General features: G+C 36.2%; 2 protein-coding genes across 4 annotated transcripts in view; one reads left to right on the top strand and one right to left on the bottom strand.

Annotated features, from left to right (window-relative positions):
- The window catches only part of bicd1a (bicaudal D homolog 1a), a 31,687-nt gene extending 29,548 nt beyond the window's left edge, over positions 1 to 2,139 (bottom strand). For all 3 annotated transcript variants that reach the window (XM_043265061.1, XM_043265063.1, XM_043265062.1), the window contains exon 1: positions 1,628 to 2,139. In XM_043265061.1, the coding sequence (XP_043120996.1) occupies positions 1,628 to 1,843 (216 nt within the window). In that variant the 5' untranslated portion in view covers positions 1,844 to 2,139. The remainder of the gene's footprint in view (positions 1 to 1,627) is intronic.
- Positions 2,140 to 3,281: 1,142 nt separating this feature from the next.
- Positions 3,282 to 13,315, top strand: slc23a4 (solute carrier family 23 member 4). Its single transcript, XM_043264077.1, has 13 exons — positions 3,282 to 3,355; positions 4,616 to 4,694; positions 5,382 to 5,525; positions 6,210 to 6,367; positions 7,568 to 7,727; positions 8,199 to 8,380; positions 9,129 to 9,249; positions 9,326 to 9,482; positions 9,597 to 9,850; positions 10,001 to 10,165; positions 10,669 to 10,777; positions 10,889 to 10,984; positions 11,601 to 13,315. The coding sequence occupies exons 2-13, from the start codon at positions 4,647 to 4,649 to the stop codon at positions 11,864 to 11,866; spliced, it is 1,860 nt and encodes a 619-aa protein (XP_043120012.1). The 5' UTR covers positions 3,282 to 3,355; positions 4,616 to 4,646; the 3' UTR covers positions 11,867 to 13,315.
- Positions 13,316 to 16,219: the final 2,904 nt, after the last annotated feature.

The raw sequence follows: 16,219 nt of genomic DNA, 5'->3' as shown, positions 1-16,219 counted from the left end.
AGGGTCAAAAAGTCAGACTTCTCTGCTTTAATGTGCCATTTTTATCGTACGAGTTCTTATATAAGCAACACAAACCATTTACCCGACACACTATTTTAGTGCTCATATTCTTATTCAATACAGAATTATTAAACTGATCAAAAAGCTCAGGAAAGATCTTTATCTAGTTTAAATGAATGCTTTTCGTAACATTCATGAAAAATGATAAAATAAAATAAGATAAAATGTGATAGCCTGGTAATGCATGTTAGAATTATTTATAAAGAATCATGTGACACACAAAAAAAATATGTATGAATGTATATGTATGAAAAAAAGTATGGCTGTTAAACGATAGAGCTTTGCCATCGCATGTATAAATTACATTTTAAAACAAATTAAAACAGAAAACAGTTATTTTAAATTGTAACCAAGTTTCAAAATATTACTGTTTTTACAATCGTTTTAATCAATAAATGCAAGAGACATTAAAAGCATTAAAACTGGCCTCAAACTTTTGCACGGTAGTGTGGTTTAATACAAACACCCATCAGTTATGACATACTTTCAGATGTATGAGGAACCTTCAGATATCAATTCAACATGCTACCATAACCCTCTATGTCCTCATTAACGCTGACCATCAACATTAATGGATAAATAAATGCGCCCACAGTTCCTGGATCACCGCAGCAGTCAGAAAGTATCTCGTTCCATCTCTTTCGGTCTCATTTTTCCGCTGTCTCTTTCCTTTCATCCCTATCTCTTCATCATTTTACCCTTCTAAAAGGGTCCATTTGTCCCAGATATGTTACACTGTGGTCGATCGAATACAGTAACAAAACTTTGGATGGTTACTGCACGCTCCATTTGACCCATCGTACTTATAATTGAGAATGCAAGGAAACTCAGGCTATAAAAAATCATGGGCTGATGGCTAAAAAAGCTTTTAAGTGTATTACAACAATATAATAATTGTTTGCGTCACTTGCATCTCACTAACAATCCAACATCTGCTAGTTCTGCTAAAGTGTTAAACAAACCAATAAACAGACAATAAAATGTAGCTTACATATGCCATATTGAGTAAACATCTTATAAGACAGAGACGCACAGGGAGAAGACAAAAATTCCCAGCAGGGATGGACAATATGGGCCAACGGCCCAGAAAACTTCCTGACACTCCAAAGATGCTTCATAAATCTGACACCAGAATCAATCCCCACTTGAAACTGAATGAAAACTCTATTTAATTCAACATGTGGACCACAAAACCGGCTTTATGCAGCGCAGGTTAATTAATTCGATTGGCTAATAATTTCATTTAGACAACTGATTTTCTCAACATTTAGATTCTTTGCACCCTCAGATGTTGCATCTCAGCCAAATTGTCAATACACGAATGAAAAGCTTATCTATTCAGTTTTCAGATGATGTATCTCAACTGATCTCAAAAATACCCCTATGGCTGTTTTTGTGGTCCAGGGTCAGATATTTTTAAATAACGGTATGAAAATACCTTGGTGGTGTTAACGAAAGACCACGTCAAATTACGCACGCGTGGATAAATATCTAATATTAAATACACCTTTCTAATTTCCATAAATACCGTAAGCTACACCTAGACGTGTATAAAGCAGATGCTTACCTCCTGCAGCTGCTCCAGCTCCTGTTTGAGAGCCTCCTGCTCGGTCTCGAGCTCGGCGTACTGCTGCTTGAGCGTCTGGTTCTCCTCCAGCACCACCAGACCGCATTCCGCAGCCCGGATCTTCTCCCGGTTCGCCTCTGCGAGCTCTCGGGTCAGCCTCTCCACCTCGGCCCGGTAATGTTCCACCGATTCCCCGCATCCTCCATCGGCAGCCATAGCCCCCGGTCTCCGGTCGGGAGTAATCTCTCAGGGAGGCGGAGGCTGAGGAGATTCAGGTGGATGCTGCAGTCCGCCCGATGCGCTGACGCTCGCCGATGCTTAAATGATGTTTACACGAGCGGCATCTGAGCTAGACTCGATTTCTTCGTCGGAAACAGTGCTGTGATAAACCGCGCTAGCGTTCCACCCATCAGAGACATTTCTTTCGCGTTCAACTTAAAATGTTTTGGGGGAAAAGCGGCGCCATCTATCCGGAATGCAAAGTGGGCAGAAGTTGATCCTGTCTCTTGATATATGACGTCACTCCATACCCCCACCCCTCATCGTTCACAGCGTCTTATTAATGTAGCCACATTATTATTAATATACCTATTGGACGTTCAATAGTATAATGCTAATTACAATTTAATATTATTGTTGCTATTATTAAAGGCACGCATACACACAAAACATTACACGTGCGGTCATTTTCAGAAATAAATCTGCAACACGTTATTATTATTTTTATTAGTGCATTAGGATAACATTACTATTATGGTATATTATTATCAGGGATAACCTGAACGTTGTCGTGGATGAAAACGTGCATTGCTTAAATACTTCTTCGCCCCCTGCTGGACAAGTAAAAAAATTGCATACTTAAACAGAAGAGCAAAAACGTATTAATAAATAATATATATATATATATATATATATATATATATATATATATAGTTGGAGAGTTGGAGAGGCTATTTCACTGTTTAATTATGCATCGTTTAAATATGTGGTTAGCTAGGTGTTATTCGAAAGTATGTTGTTTTTAAAAAATCAAGAATGGTTTCACACTAGGCTCCATGCATATTAATTGATTGAAGGTGTGTGATGTTATAATCTTAACCATTGAAACCTGAGCTATAATCCTGAAGAATCTGAAAGCTATGAAGCTACCAACAACTTGGAGGCTACAGACACCACAGGTCACAGTTCTATAAAAGTACTATAATTTATACAAATTTCTATAATTGAAGCATTTAATGTTGCCTTCAGCTGAAGTGCAGCGGACACTAAAGGAATACTGCAACAATTATTAGCAAATATTTCAGTCATCAGTGATCATCTCAGTCTCAGCGGAAACACGGTGAATTACAATTGCATAGCTATTAATAGTTATAGTTATTTGTTTGTTCTTTAGACCACACATTCCTGATCCAGAACGCACTTGAATGAAGCATGTTTAAGTACATTATAAGGATGAAGAAGCGAACAGGCTGAGAAAAAGACCCCATGACACTGTACTTCTGAATGTCAGATTTCACCGGCCTGCATGTGATTTTGTTTTCTCAGACTGTGTGGCACATTTCAAACACAATAATTTGATTGGTCTGGAAATCAGGCACATCATTATGTGTGTGCAGAAGTCAAAGATCACATGTGCATTATCTGGAAAACTTCCTTTCACAATCATTAACCACAGGATGGGACTTCTAAAACAGTGAGATTCATTTCGTAGGAGGAATGTCCATTAAGGTAAGTGCATGGCTTGTCTTACTTTTTTTAACGGTCTAATGAAAGAAATGTTTACAGGGTGATTTGATCTCTAAAAGTAGTTGCCCAAATGGACATACAACGGGTGGATTTGATGAAAGAATGATTGGATGATTAGGTTTGTGTTGTCACTATCTTAAAGATACAAAATGAGAGACATGTGATAGGACTGGGGAAGTCCTGGTTTAAGAAGCTTTACCAGAATGTAAAACCAAGCTCATGTTCAATATTCTCTGCAGTGCATTCAGTATGCATAGTGAATCATTTCTACAAGAAGGAAAATGTCACATGTTTTATAGTTAGTGTATGTCATACTGGAATTATCTTTATAATAAGGTATATAACTTAAATACATGACTACAATAAATTTATTAATTAATAAAATTAATAAATAAAATAATAAAACAAATATTATATTCACTATTACTATTTTCACTATCAATATTATATATATACTTCTGTACGTATTACAGATTAAAACATTCTATATTCAATAAAAACAATGAAATTGTCACATCATAGAGAATGCACACTGCAGGCTAAATATAGTTCAGCAGTTAAAATATCAATATCACATGCATACCTTAAATGCCCTGCAATTTACTTTTAGATTAGAAAAAATGGTAAATATAAATAAGCTGCAAGAAGTGTAATTTAAATGTTACATATATATATATATATATATATATATATATATATATATATATATATATATATATATATATATATATATATATATATACTTTAACTTTTTAAGTTTAAGTTACTTTAAGTTTTAGTTTTAGTTAACTATATTAAAACTTCAGCAAAGTTACTATGTAAACCTGGTGATCTACATATAAAAGGACCCTTGACCTAAGATGCTTATTTGAATGAGGAACATGAGAAAGAAAGAAAGAAAGAAAGAAAGAAAGAAAGGCTAACTTTAAAGATGCATTGGAGGGTGATTAACATGCGTGCAAATGCACTAGTGCACATGCACACATCTGTGTGTGTGTGTGTGTGTGTGTGTGTGTATTAGTGTTTTCCTAAGCCAGAATCCAGAGCAGCACGTGGCTTTGGTCAGCTGCCTGCTAGTTGTGGTGTAATTGAGTTCACATGAGCAGCTGATGGGTCCCATAGCATTTACAATCAGGGGCAGCATCCCCAAACCCTGTCCCGTGTCTCTGTTTTTGTCCCTCCTTTCTCTTCTCTCATCTTTTTATGCTGTTCTTAACTAGCTCTTGCCCTTTCTCTTATTAGAGATCCCATTGACAATTCTGCCTCCACACTCATGGCTCCAGAGAAAACCGGTGACGGGTTGGAAAACTACGCATTTACTGTAAGTAACTTCAATCAACAGAAATAAATTTTAGATAGTTTTAGATAGTTAAATTACTAATTTAATTTTTAAAAATTAGTCTTAGAGATTCTGAAAGTAGACAGATTGAATGTAGAAACATTAAATTGGAACGTACTGTGATCACGGGTGCGTAACGGGTCTTGTTTTCACTGTGTAAATCTTACAGGAAAAAGTTACATCAGAAGGCAGTCAAGATCTTTATATGGCATGTGATAATTTCTATGATCGGTGTTGTAACCAAAGATTCTTATCACTTTTGATAATGCATGCATTACTCATGTGTTTGTTATTGTGGTCATGCTCAATGTTTTAGTAACTGGAATGTGGACTGCAGCAGTGTTTATGTGTGTGTGTGTGTGTGTGTGTGTGTGTGTGTGTGTGTGTGTGTGTGTGTGTGTGTGTGTGTGTGATTACAGTTCATGCTTATGTAATATTTAATTGACAAAAGTATGAAAGAAATAGCTATTTTAGCATATCGATCGATCAAAAAACACGTTTAAACCTTTATCTTAAAAAACAACACATATAAATCACATGAGAATCACATATAAATTATATTTACATGTGAAATCATGTTTATATATTAACACTGAATTGATGAATTTAGGAAAGGTTGTTGATTGAAAACGACTAGGTTATTTTTTTATTTTATTTTTTTGACTTTAGGTTGACGGTGTACACCATTTCTGTGAGTTACCGGAGAATACAAATGAAAGTGATCGTTTCTCAGAGGAGGGAGACAGTAACAAGCTGGCATATTGTGTCACTGATATTCCACCATGGTACCTTTGCATCTTTTTAGGGATTCAGGTAAATGGCACGCACTCACATCTGCCCGTGAAAAGATGTTGAACATGTTGGATTTGTATGATACAATTTATCATAACTTCTATAAATAAATTGAAATCAGTCTTTAGTCAGATCAGTGATTAGTCAGGACCAATAAAGAATTCACTGTACACTATCTAAAACCACTTTCTCACTAAATATTATATTATGGCCCATGCAATATGAAGCTTGCACTCGTGGAGAGAAAACACCTCAGTTTTAATTCATAAGCCCAAACTGAGCAAAATATGCAATTTAGTGCAGGTGTTATCATTTACGTGGCATAAGCATAAATTAGCTGATACCTTAATTGTGACACAAATCAAAGAGATTTTTAGACTGCTTGCATAAAATGCATGTCCAGTGCAAATGTAACTTTCCAAATTAATTGATTTAGGAGATGATATTTAAGTATTTTATGTTTTTATTATTTTGATATTCCAAATTAGAAGATGAATGCATCAGATGTGATATAAGACAGGCCTAGGCTGTGTAGGGTTAATACTTTGTTTAATATAACGAGCAAAAATCGATCATGTGTACAGCTGATGATTGTTCTTTCATATGTTCAACTTGTAGAGTCGCTACTGAAATTAAAGCAAAAGGGGAATAAAAGTGTATGTGTTTTGTTACTTGCATAACAATTTCTTTCCATCTCCCTGACAGCACTATCTTACAGCTTTTGGGGGCATCATAGCCATTCCTCTGATACTGTCTCAGGGTCTTTGTCTACAACACGACAGCCTCACACAAAGTCACCTAATCAGCACTATTTTCTTTGTGTCTGGGGTGTGCACCTTGCTGCAGGTCACTTTTGGAGTGAGGTACGGTTGCTTTTATCTCTCGTGGCACAATTTCAGGTTTCACGGGGAAACAACAGAATTCAAAAATAGTGGCAGAACCAGGCCTAAGGTCAGCTCACCGAGTGAGAAGATATGTCATGACGTGTAAAGAATATTTTAAGGATGAGGTATAAGTTAAACAATGAAACATTGTGTTTTGATCATCTTCAGGAATCAGGGTTGTGGTGTGTTCACTAAGACTCATGGGACTTTCTTTGTAAATTTTTTAACCATGATTGTTTCATTATAAAAAAGCTAGTTTGATTATACGTTTGCCTTGATTTTCTGATGCAGGTTTGGCTTTGAATTCATCCAGATTAATTTTATATTATTAACATTTTTATTATATTGCTTTAAAATATTACACTAAAAAATTACATACATATTTAGATTATTTTGTGTGTCTTTGCATGTTTGGTCCTTTTAACCGTCTCTCAGGACAACAGCCCAAACATTCAATCCGTAGGTTCATTGACCTAGGAAAGTGTGTATAGCGTAGGCTTGGCAATGTTTTCACTGTCTGATAAGCCTGTGCTTGTTTAAGACCGAAGACCCATTGAGCTCCAAAGAAATCCTAACTGTTACTTGTTCAGATCTTCAAGAGCATTAGGCTCTACACTTATCAAACCTCATGAATCTTAATCAGTCTGTTACTGATGTACAGCAGAAAAATGTAGGACTTTGGTCACAGTGATTCCTGCAGAAGCTAAAAACCATAATAGGATTAGGAATTTTCCATCTTATGAACATGAAGTTCAGCACATTTTAAATCCACATTCCTCAGGCCTTTCAGCTGTGGAGCTCCCTTTTGTGTAAAACAGTGAAACGGTTGTATTAGTTCAAGAAAATGTGTTTTAACACTCCCCAAACCATCTAAATGACTTTTTGTAGGTGTAACCGCAGTGCGAGATTGCACTGTAAACATCTAAATGACCTCAGAGCGTAACCTGTAGCTACAATAAAATCATTACTTGCTATCATTATTTACTCCCCCAGCTTTACTAGGGTCTTTTATTTGGCCTGACTTGAAGGTTTAACACTCCTTTTTTAGTGAGGAATCAACTAAAGGTTCAATGAGATGTTTTTCAATACTAAACATTTGACAAGTCGATAAAGGGACACTAAAGACACTATGGACTTATTGAACAAAAATAACAACAAGCGTTATTCATTTGGTTCAAGGTTACCCATTCTCCAGGGTGGAACTTTTACACTTCTGTCGCCCACAATGGCTTTGCTATCAATGCCTGAATGGGCCTGTCCTGCTTGGACACAGAACGCCAGCCTGGTCAACACCTCCTCACCTGAGTTTATTCATGTTTGGCAAAGTCGAATGCAAGCGGTGAGTATCCCAGCAACTAACAGACAATGTAAGGAGTCATGAACATATATGAAGAGTGGTTCTAAATGTTTATGATATTTATACCACACTTTAAAATTTGGCAGTCACTGCAATAGATAACACTCAACCAAAAAGATACACTAAATGGGACACTAAATTGACTAAATTAGACACTTGAAGGTCACCAGTGTGAACTTGAAGGAAACTGCCTGCATATAGCCATTAACAATTACCTTGGAAACAGCTGGTAATTGCAAAAATAGTGAATAGCAAGAATAGTCTCACAAATTGTGTGCTAACATGGTTTAATATTATATATTCTAACCTAGCAAAATGTATAATTTTTTGGGCACTGCATATTTGGATGGATGGAAACTTGTTTATCCATAGATTCCCAATATTATCTTTTTAGATCAGCGCAACATTATTGTATAACGCTAAAATGCAATTTCTGTTGTCATCTCTGCCTAGCTCCAAGGCTCCATCATGGTGGGCTCCCTATTCCAAGTGCTAGTGGGATTCTCGGGTCTAATTGGCCTCTTCATGCGTTTTATTGGCCCTTTGACCATCGCACCAACTATTTCACTAATTGGCCTATCACTGTTTGACTCAGCAGGCATGAATGCGGGTCACCACTGGGGCATCTCTTCCATGTAAGTACTTCTTAAAATGAATAATAATTTATGATCATTTGAAGTAGGCATTTAGACTACAGTAACGAATATTGTTTAAAAAGCTTGTATATTTAGCTTTTACAGTCTTAAATATAAAGGCGTTTAAAAGGTTCTTCACAGTGATACCATAAAAGAATAATTTTAGTTCCACAAAATTCAGCCAAAGCTTCTTTAAAGAACCATTTCTTTTTTATGTTTTTATAATCCGAAGAACCGTTTGTTGCCACAAAGAACCTTTTGTTAAATAGAAAGGTTCTTTAGATATTAAAGCAGCTTTATTTAAGCATTTAGTTAATGCTATCATGAAGCAGCTTTATTTTTAAGCATGTGGGGTAGATATCTACACCAAATTACAAAAAATGGCATAGTTTGGCATTTACATGTTTTGTATTACATACTACATTGAGCTCATTTTTAACAAACAAGAAACCACATTTAAGGTAATCATAAACATAGTATAAAATACGCAGTATATAAACTCAGTAAAAACTTTAAATTGTTATTTTGGTGCATATATGAATCATCCAGAGAACTGATTCACTAGAAAGAATCCCAATGTCCTGCAAGGACTGTTTATTCCACCCAGTCACTATACATGATTTTCCAAGTTTGTAGTCTTCTACCAATATAATTTTTTTTTTGTTAAAGCTAATATTGTGCAGAAAATGAACTCTGGACATGCAATCAAAATTATGGCAAATCAATGTCGTCTCATTTTCCTCCACAGGACAACATTTTTGATTGTGATTTTCTCACAATATCTTCGCCATATTTCCATCCCCTTCCCCAAATACAGCAAAGCCAAGAAATTTCACACCAGCAGGATTTACATATTTCAGATTTTGCCTGTGAGTCTTGTTAATCTGCTTTCTAAACATCATTGCTCCATTAAAGTACTTTTATTAGCAAGGTGTGTTTCCTCAGGTCCTGCTAGGGATCACTCTGTCTTGGCTGATTTGCTACCTGCTGACGGTCTACAATGTCCTGCCCTCAGACCCTGATAAATATGGCTATCTAGCTCGGACTGATATTAAAGGAGATGTTATGGGCAGGGCGCCTTGGTTCAGATTTCCTTATCCGGGTATGTTTACCAGACCAACAAAGTATTTTATATGGTCATTGCAGTAACCATAATCAAATATGAAATCATAATTTGTATTATGGTTTGTTTATGGCTATATAACTGTATTCCCAGGTCAATGGGGAGTGCCAACTGTTAGTCTGGCAGGAGTTTTTGGAATCCTGGCAGGGGTCATATCCTCTATGATTGAGTCAGTGGGGGATTATCATGCTTGTGCCAGGTTATCTGGCGCCCCACCACCTCCGAGACATGCCATCAACAGAGGTATTGGCATTGAAGGCATCGGGTGTCTGCTGGCAGGTGCCTGGGGAACAGGCAATGGAACCACCTCCTACAGTGAGAACGTAGGAGCCTTGGGTATCACCAAGGTACGAAGTATAATTTTTACTAGCCAAAATGTAATTGGATTTGACTTCACAAAGATTGCATGTGTGATTTTTTTGTGACAGAGAGATTTTTTTGACACGTTTTCTGTGAAACTATGACACTAATCAAGGGAAAGATTTCATCTTTTGCAGGTTGGCAGTCGCATGGTGATTGTATGCAGTGGCTTTGTGATGATTATAATGGGAATGTTTGGGAAAATTGGAGCCATTTTTACTACAATACCAACACCTGTTATTGGAGGAATGTTTCTGGTCATGTTCGGGGTCATTATGGCTGCTGGTGTTTCAAGTCTACAGGTAATAATAGCATGGTTAATACAAAAAAAGCAATACATTGGGTAATATGAAGTGCTCGCATAGTGCACCTACAGCACTGTTCAAAAGTTTAGGGTCAGTGCAAATTTTTTATGTACTTAAACTCACTAAAGCTGCATTTATTTAATTAAAACTATATCAAAATCTGTAATATTTTGTAATACTACTACTAAAGTTTTTCCATAATATTTAAAATAGCATTCATGATGGTAACCTGGATTTCATCACTTCATACTCCAGTTTTCAGTGTCATATGCTGTAATCAGCGTTTAAAGCAGGTGTGCTTTTTAATATTTTAGCGAAAATATTTATTACATTTATTTTTCATCAGGATTCTTTGATTAATAGAAAGTTGAAAAGAAAATAATTTATGTTATATCATTAACATTCTTTAGAAAATGAAATCTTACTGGCACCAAATGGTTGAATCACTACTATCCTTGAAATAAAATATTATTAACATGACTGATTTTCATTATGAATAGTATACAGACATGAACTCTTCGCGCAACATCTTCATCTTTGGATTCTCCATGTTCACTGGGCTTGCTATTCCCAACTGGATAATGAAAAACCCCACATCCATAGCAACAGGTATGTAAAACTATAATATGTATCGAAAAATGCACATGCTGCAGACTCTATAGATATGCTTTCAACATATTCCAAGTATGATTTTTTGTGCTTTCTTACGTCTTGTATTAGGAGTTGTTGAACTGGACCATGTACTTCAAGTGCTACTGACAACCAGCATGTTTGTTGGAGGATTCTTTGGATTCCTCCTTGATAATACAATACCTGGTGAGTTCTGCTAATAATCTGCTTCAGTGACTATGCCTATACCTAATACACACAGATGAAGACATTTACTGATATTCAAATCGAAAATGTTTAATTTTCTACACAAAGGTAGCATTTCAATATGGCTTCACTTTCCACCTTCATTGTAAAAACCAACTCAAATACATATATATAGTTACATATGTAATTCATTTTTGTAATTACATTTAGGATGTTGATCCATCCCTTACCCACCCGTAAACCTACCCATACCACCAAACCTGCCCCTAACCTCATCCGTGTCCCACCTGAATAGCAGCAAAAGTGTTTTACAAAACAATATGAACATTATTTTTTGATGTAAATACATATTAGTTAAGGCCACCTAATATAAAGTGTGTCTGGCCGTTTACTGCACTTCGTTATTCTTCTCATTACATCCGTTTGGCTGCTTATGAGCTGGAAGTTTAACACATTAACAGAAAACAGTGTACTTTTACATTGAAAAATAAGGTTTCTTCTCCGCTTTGCTTTATGTGTGCAAATGTAACATTTATAACCTTGTAAATGAATAAAATCTGACTCATCAAGTAACTTTTGAGACTGTGCAATAACAGTGTGTTTATTATTCTGGCAGGAACAAAACGCGAACGAGGTATTATTGCATGGAACAAGGCCCACCAGAATGAGTCAGACAACACTTTAGAAAGTGATGACGTGTACGGGCTGCCCTTTGGAATAAATAGCTGCCTCTCGTCCTTCGCATGGACCAAATATGTGCCCTTCTGCCCTACACACAAAGTCAGCAGACAGGATGACACGCCGTCCAGTTTAGATTCCTTGGACACCAAAACAGAGCCTAACAAAGATGATACACACATTATAGCAGGGGTGGCATTGTAGTCTGTGATGGGGACTTCAATTTTAAATAAAGGCCCTTAATTCTGTGACACTTATGTAACATCCAGAGGTACGAACTGAATTGGCAGCTACCTGTTTAATTTAACTTTTAATATAAGGCACTGTGCAAATACTGCATAGGCCCTATCTATCCATTTTCATCTAGACCTATATGAATCATCTGTCAACATAATGTTGATTTACTTCAGTTGTTATTTTCATCACTGCTTGCTTTCATTGTAAATAGTATCTGTGACCCATCATCTCAACTTTTTTTAATATAAATAAACATCACAATCAACGATGCCAGTTCGTCTTTAAATCAGGAGGATTTTTTCTTTCTTTTTTTTAACCTGTGGCGATAGTAGTTCAAATCAATTGTGAATCGGTTCGTTTGGACGCCTGTTCGTAATAAACCCGGAACAAATGAGCATTGTTCGATTCATTTGACTCCCAACACTCTTCTGTTTCATAACGGCGATAATAAATCAGGTTTTTAAATTCACGCAACAAATCTAATGGGTTCATTGCAGTTTTTTTTATTAGACAAGTTAAAAGGAACGCACAGTTTATGGACAATAAATCCGTTAACAACTCTGAGGAGATCGTTGATGGACACATGCTGAAGTATTATCTGTTAAAAGGGTCCTCAGAGGCTCTAAAACCCAGATAACGAGCCCGTATGAATGAAATAACTTCTGTTGATTGACCGCGTTGAGGTGAAGTGACCAAAGAGTCATAAAAAGAGTGCCTATCATACAAAATGAAATGGCACACCAACAAAATTAATTTATTCTCACCAGTGATTTACCACAAGATGGCGCTAAATAACAATAATTGAGACTCCATTATTCAACTCAGCTTGGCGCTATTAAGACTAGTCGGTTGTCAAAGATCCACACCTTTGCAAATAGATTATCCTTCAGTGAAACTCTGTGGTTAATTCTAAACATTTTATAACACTTTCTAAACTTTTAAGACGGCGCAATCTAACAGCCTTCTCCCTTTGAATAAACTAATTTGTAACACAGACATATGCTGTAAGCTCTTGCTGCAAAAGACACCTCGCTTGTCTAATTGTCAAAATCGATCTTCAGTGCATCAGCAGCAGATGTTTCTCTGAATTCCGACGAAAGGCGTTGCTCTTACAAATGCTTTCATAAGTAAAACAGTGTAAAACACACCCAAGGTGCATAGAAGTTGATTTAGTGTTATGGAGCTTGGAGTGGAAAGCAGTGGTCGGTGGAAAACTGTGGTAGGTCTGCTAAGTGCAATATTATATATTGCATTTGAAAATCCTGGTGTCTCCTGTATAATCTGTGAAATATTGAGCTGAACATGCATATACCTTTATATAAATAAAAGTCTCTTTCTGCAAATGTGTAAAAACTCGAAAAGAACTTGACATTATGTAAAGGTCAACATTCAGTGAAGATTTTTTAGGCCTGAATCCACAATATCAGATTACACACTAACCTCACAATGAAATAAAATCAGTTGAAAATCAGCCAGTGTTGGTGTTTTAATACGATACAAATGCTAAAATAATTTACTCACATTTTTAAAATCTGTGTATTAAACAATACATTTGTTTAATTTCTGTCAATTATTTCTGTTACCTCTTATGTATTGGCAAATATGCTTAGTTTTTCTGGTACGCTTTACAATAAGGTGTCATTTCCTAATATTAGTTAATGTATTAACTAACATAAACAATGAACAACGTTAATTTTAATGATTGAAAATACAGTTCTTCATTGTTTATTCATGTTAGCTCAGAGTACATTAACTAATATTAACAAACACAACATCCGATTATAATAATGCATTAGTAAATGCTGAAATTAACATTGACTAAGATTAATAAATGCTGTAGAAGTATTGTATTCTTAGTTCACGTTAACTAATGTTGCGTTACCGTTTTTCTTTAAAACGGTCTATCATTTCACAGCCGGATAAAAGGGAAAAGGAATGAAAACCATCTTTCATCCTGCTGAGTGCATGATTCTTGGCACCTGTATATCAGTTTCCACTGAGGACAGAATCCTGGGGAAGCCATCTGTTGTAATCTCCCCATCCTCAGGCTTCTGGTCTGAGGTTCCTCCCTTTCCTTAAATCACCAATAAACGAGCGTTTGTGATTAGGGCTGGTGAAGCTGACCATCCTAACCACAACAGAGCTGACATACTCAGGCGTGACCGTCAAACTATTACCCATCTGCTCCTCATGATCGGCCCGCTGATCACGCTAATCACTATCATCAAAGGGAGAAAAAATATATTCCAAAAAAGACTAAAGCATTTTCAAGAGCATGCCGTTTTTCCACATTAAAATGATCTTGTTATTGCTTAAAATAACCCAAAAGGACCCAAAACCTAAAAAAATTATTGACAATAAATTTGGTTTTATTTTGTAAATTAATTGCACAAAATGGTTCATGCCTATGCAAATATCACAACTAAAATCCTGCTGGTTCTGACTGGATGCTAGACTGTTGCTTGTTAGATCTTGTGATCGGTTGCTATTCTGTGGCCTAATGGTCCAAGTCAACCGGACCTACTTTCTACTACTATTTAACCTAGCTTTAAAAGCGAGGTTTAAAAATAACGATAGCATATTGTCATATTTTAGACAGTTTGTACTCCTTATATTGTATGTAAATATTGATCATTTTTACAATTATTTTTTATAAATACCATTAGCATTCATTCAGGTAACATCCCAGTATACTGTAAAATATATTAAGGTAAATAAAGATTATTACGAGAAAAAACTAAAAACAGTCACATTTCTTAGAAATTAACTGGCAATTTCTGAGTGAAAATTAGTCATACACCGTTTTTGTTCAGTGTCATTTTGCATAGAAATGAAAGGTTTTTGTCTCTACTAACCTCGTGGGAACGAAAACCTTCGATTTCGCAGATCATGCCTGAGAACCGAAGCATATTGTTTCCTCGCTTCCGATATTCAGAAGCATCTGGGGCTTGTGATGGTGATCCCTGTGGAGAAGATGATTCTAGTAAAGTCTGCTGGACATCCTGGTCTCCTCGCTCCGGCCTCAAGGCTGTGTCCCAGGAGTGTTTGATGAGGCGGCTCTGGTGCCAAAGGCCCCAGTCTGGATCTCTCCGAAGCAGACCCGGGACACGAGCACTCAACGTGGGCTTATAATCCTGCTTATCATCTCAGGCCAAAAAAACATTCTTCGTCTACTTCTTCCAATGGAACCAGTTTTACGTCCACTCCCTTGCGTGGATGGTAAAGTATTGATGAATAGGAAAGGAAGGGGTCACGGAGACAACAGGGTGTAGAAAGACCAAAAACACGTGTATCGGAGAGTTGTCCAATAGTTCATCTTTTAAAAAGCGTCAGGGTTGAGACGGCATGGCTTGCGCTGATATGCAGCTGTTACAAAGTGAACACACTGTGAACGTATCAGTGGAGGTGAAGGCTGAGGTTAAGTTGAAACTCAAACCATTTGGAAAGTGTTTGGAGGCATGTACTCTCCTGATTTTAGTAGCTATGAATGTCGCTCAAATCAACGTGTGGATGGGCTCACCCACAAAGGGAAGATAACAGGTAAAACAGTCATATTTGAAACTGTGTTTAACATGTTTGTACATTATATTCAATAAAATCAAGGCCCCTTGATTCTAGCGAGAAGGACTGAGCAGATTTATTATTTAAAATGTTTGGTCACGCTTTATTTTAAGGTCCAGTTCTCACAATTAACAAACTATTACTTTTGCCTCTTTAAACACCTCATTTGCCGCTTATTAACAGTAAGTATGGTAGAAGTTTAGTTTAGGTATTGTTTCGATGTGGAATATGGTCATGCAGAATATGTGCTTTATTAGTACTAATAAACAGCCAATATGTTAGTAATAAGCATGCTAATAAGCAACTAGTTAAAAATGAGAAATGGTCCCTATACTAAAGTGTTACCAGCATTTATACTTAGAATTTAGCAAATTTTAAATAAATACATATTTCCGAAACTCCAAAATTGGGACCAGAAACCACCAGGGTTTCTGCAGTATAACGTTCCCATGGAAAACGTGTTTCATTACGAACTTCGGTCATAAAGAGACCATTTTTTCACCATTCAATCAATTCCTGATGAACAAAATTGATTCCTTCATAATTTTCTTGTCCAGCTTCACTCAGAAATATGCCTTATTGCATATGACATACACATGTAACACCATTCAAAGGTTTTTATGTCTTTTTTTTGGCATTTATTTGCTGAAAAATACAGTAATATTGCGATATAGTACAACAGTTAAAAATGTCAGTTCTATTTATATATATTAAAACTTATTCCTGCGATGACGAACATTCTTCATCGTTACATGATCC

This window comes from Puntigrus tetrazona, chromosome 18 (genome assembly GCF_018831695.1).
Source record: "Puntigrus tetrazona isolate hp1 chromosome 18, ASM1883169v1, whole genome shotgun sequence".
Classification (NCBI taxonomy): domain Eukaryota; kingdom Metazoa; phylum Chordata; class Actinopteri; order Cypriniformes; family Cyprinidae; genus Puntigrus; species Puntigrus tetrazona.
Note: the sequence above shows the minus strand (reverse complement) of the source record. Positions and strands in the feature narration are given on the sequence as shown.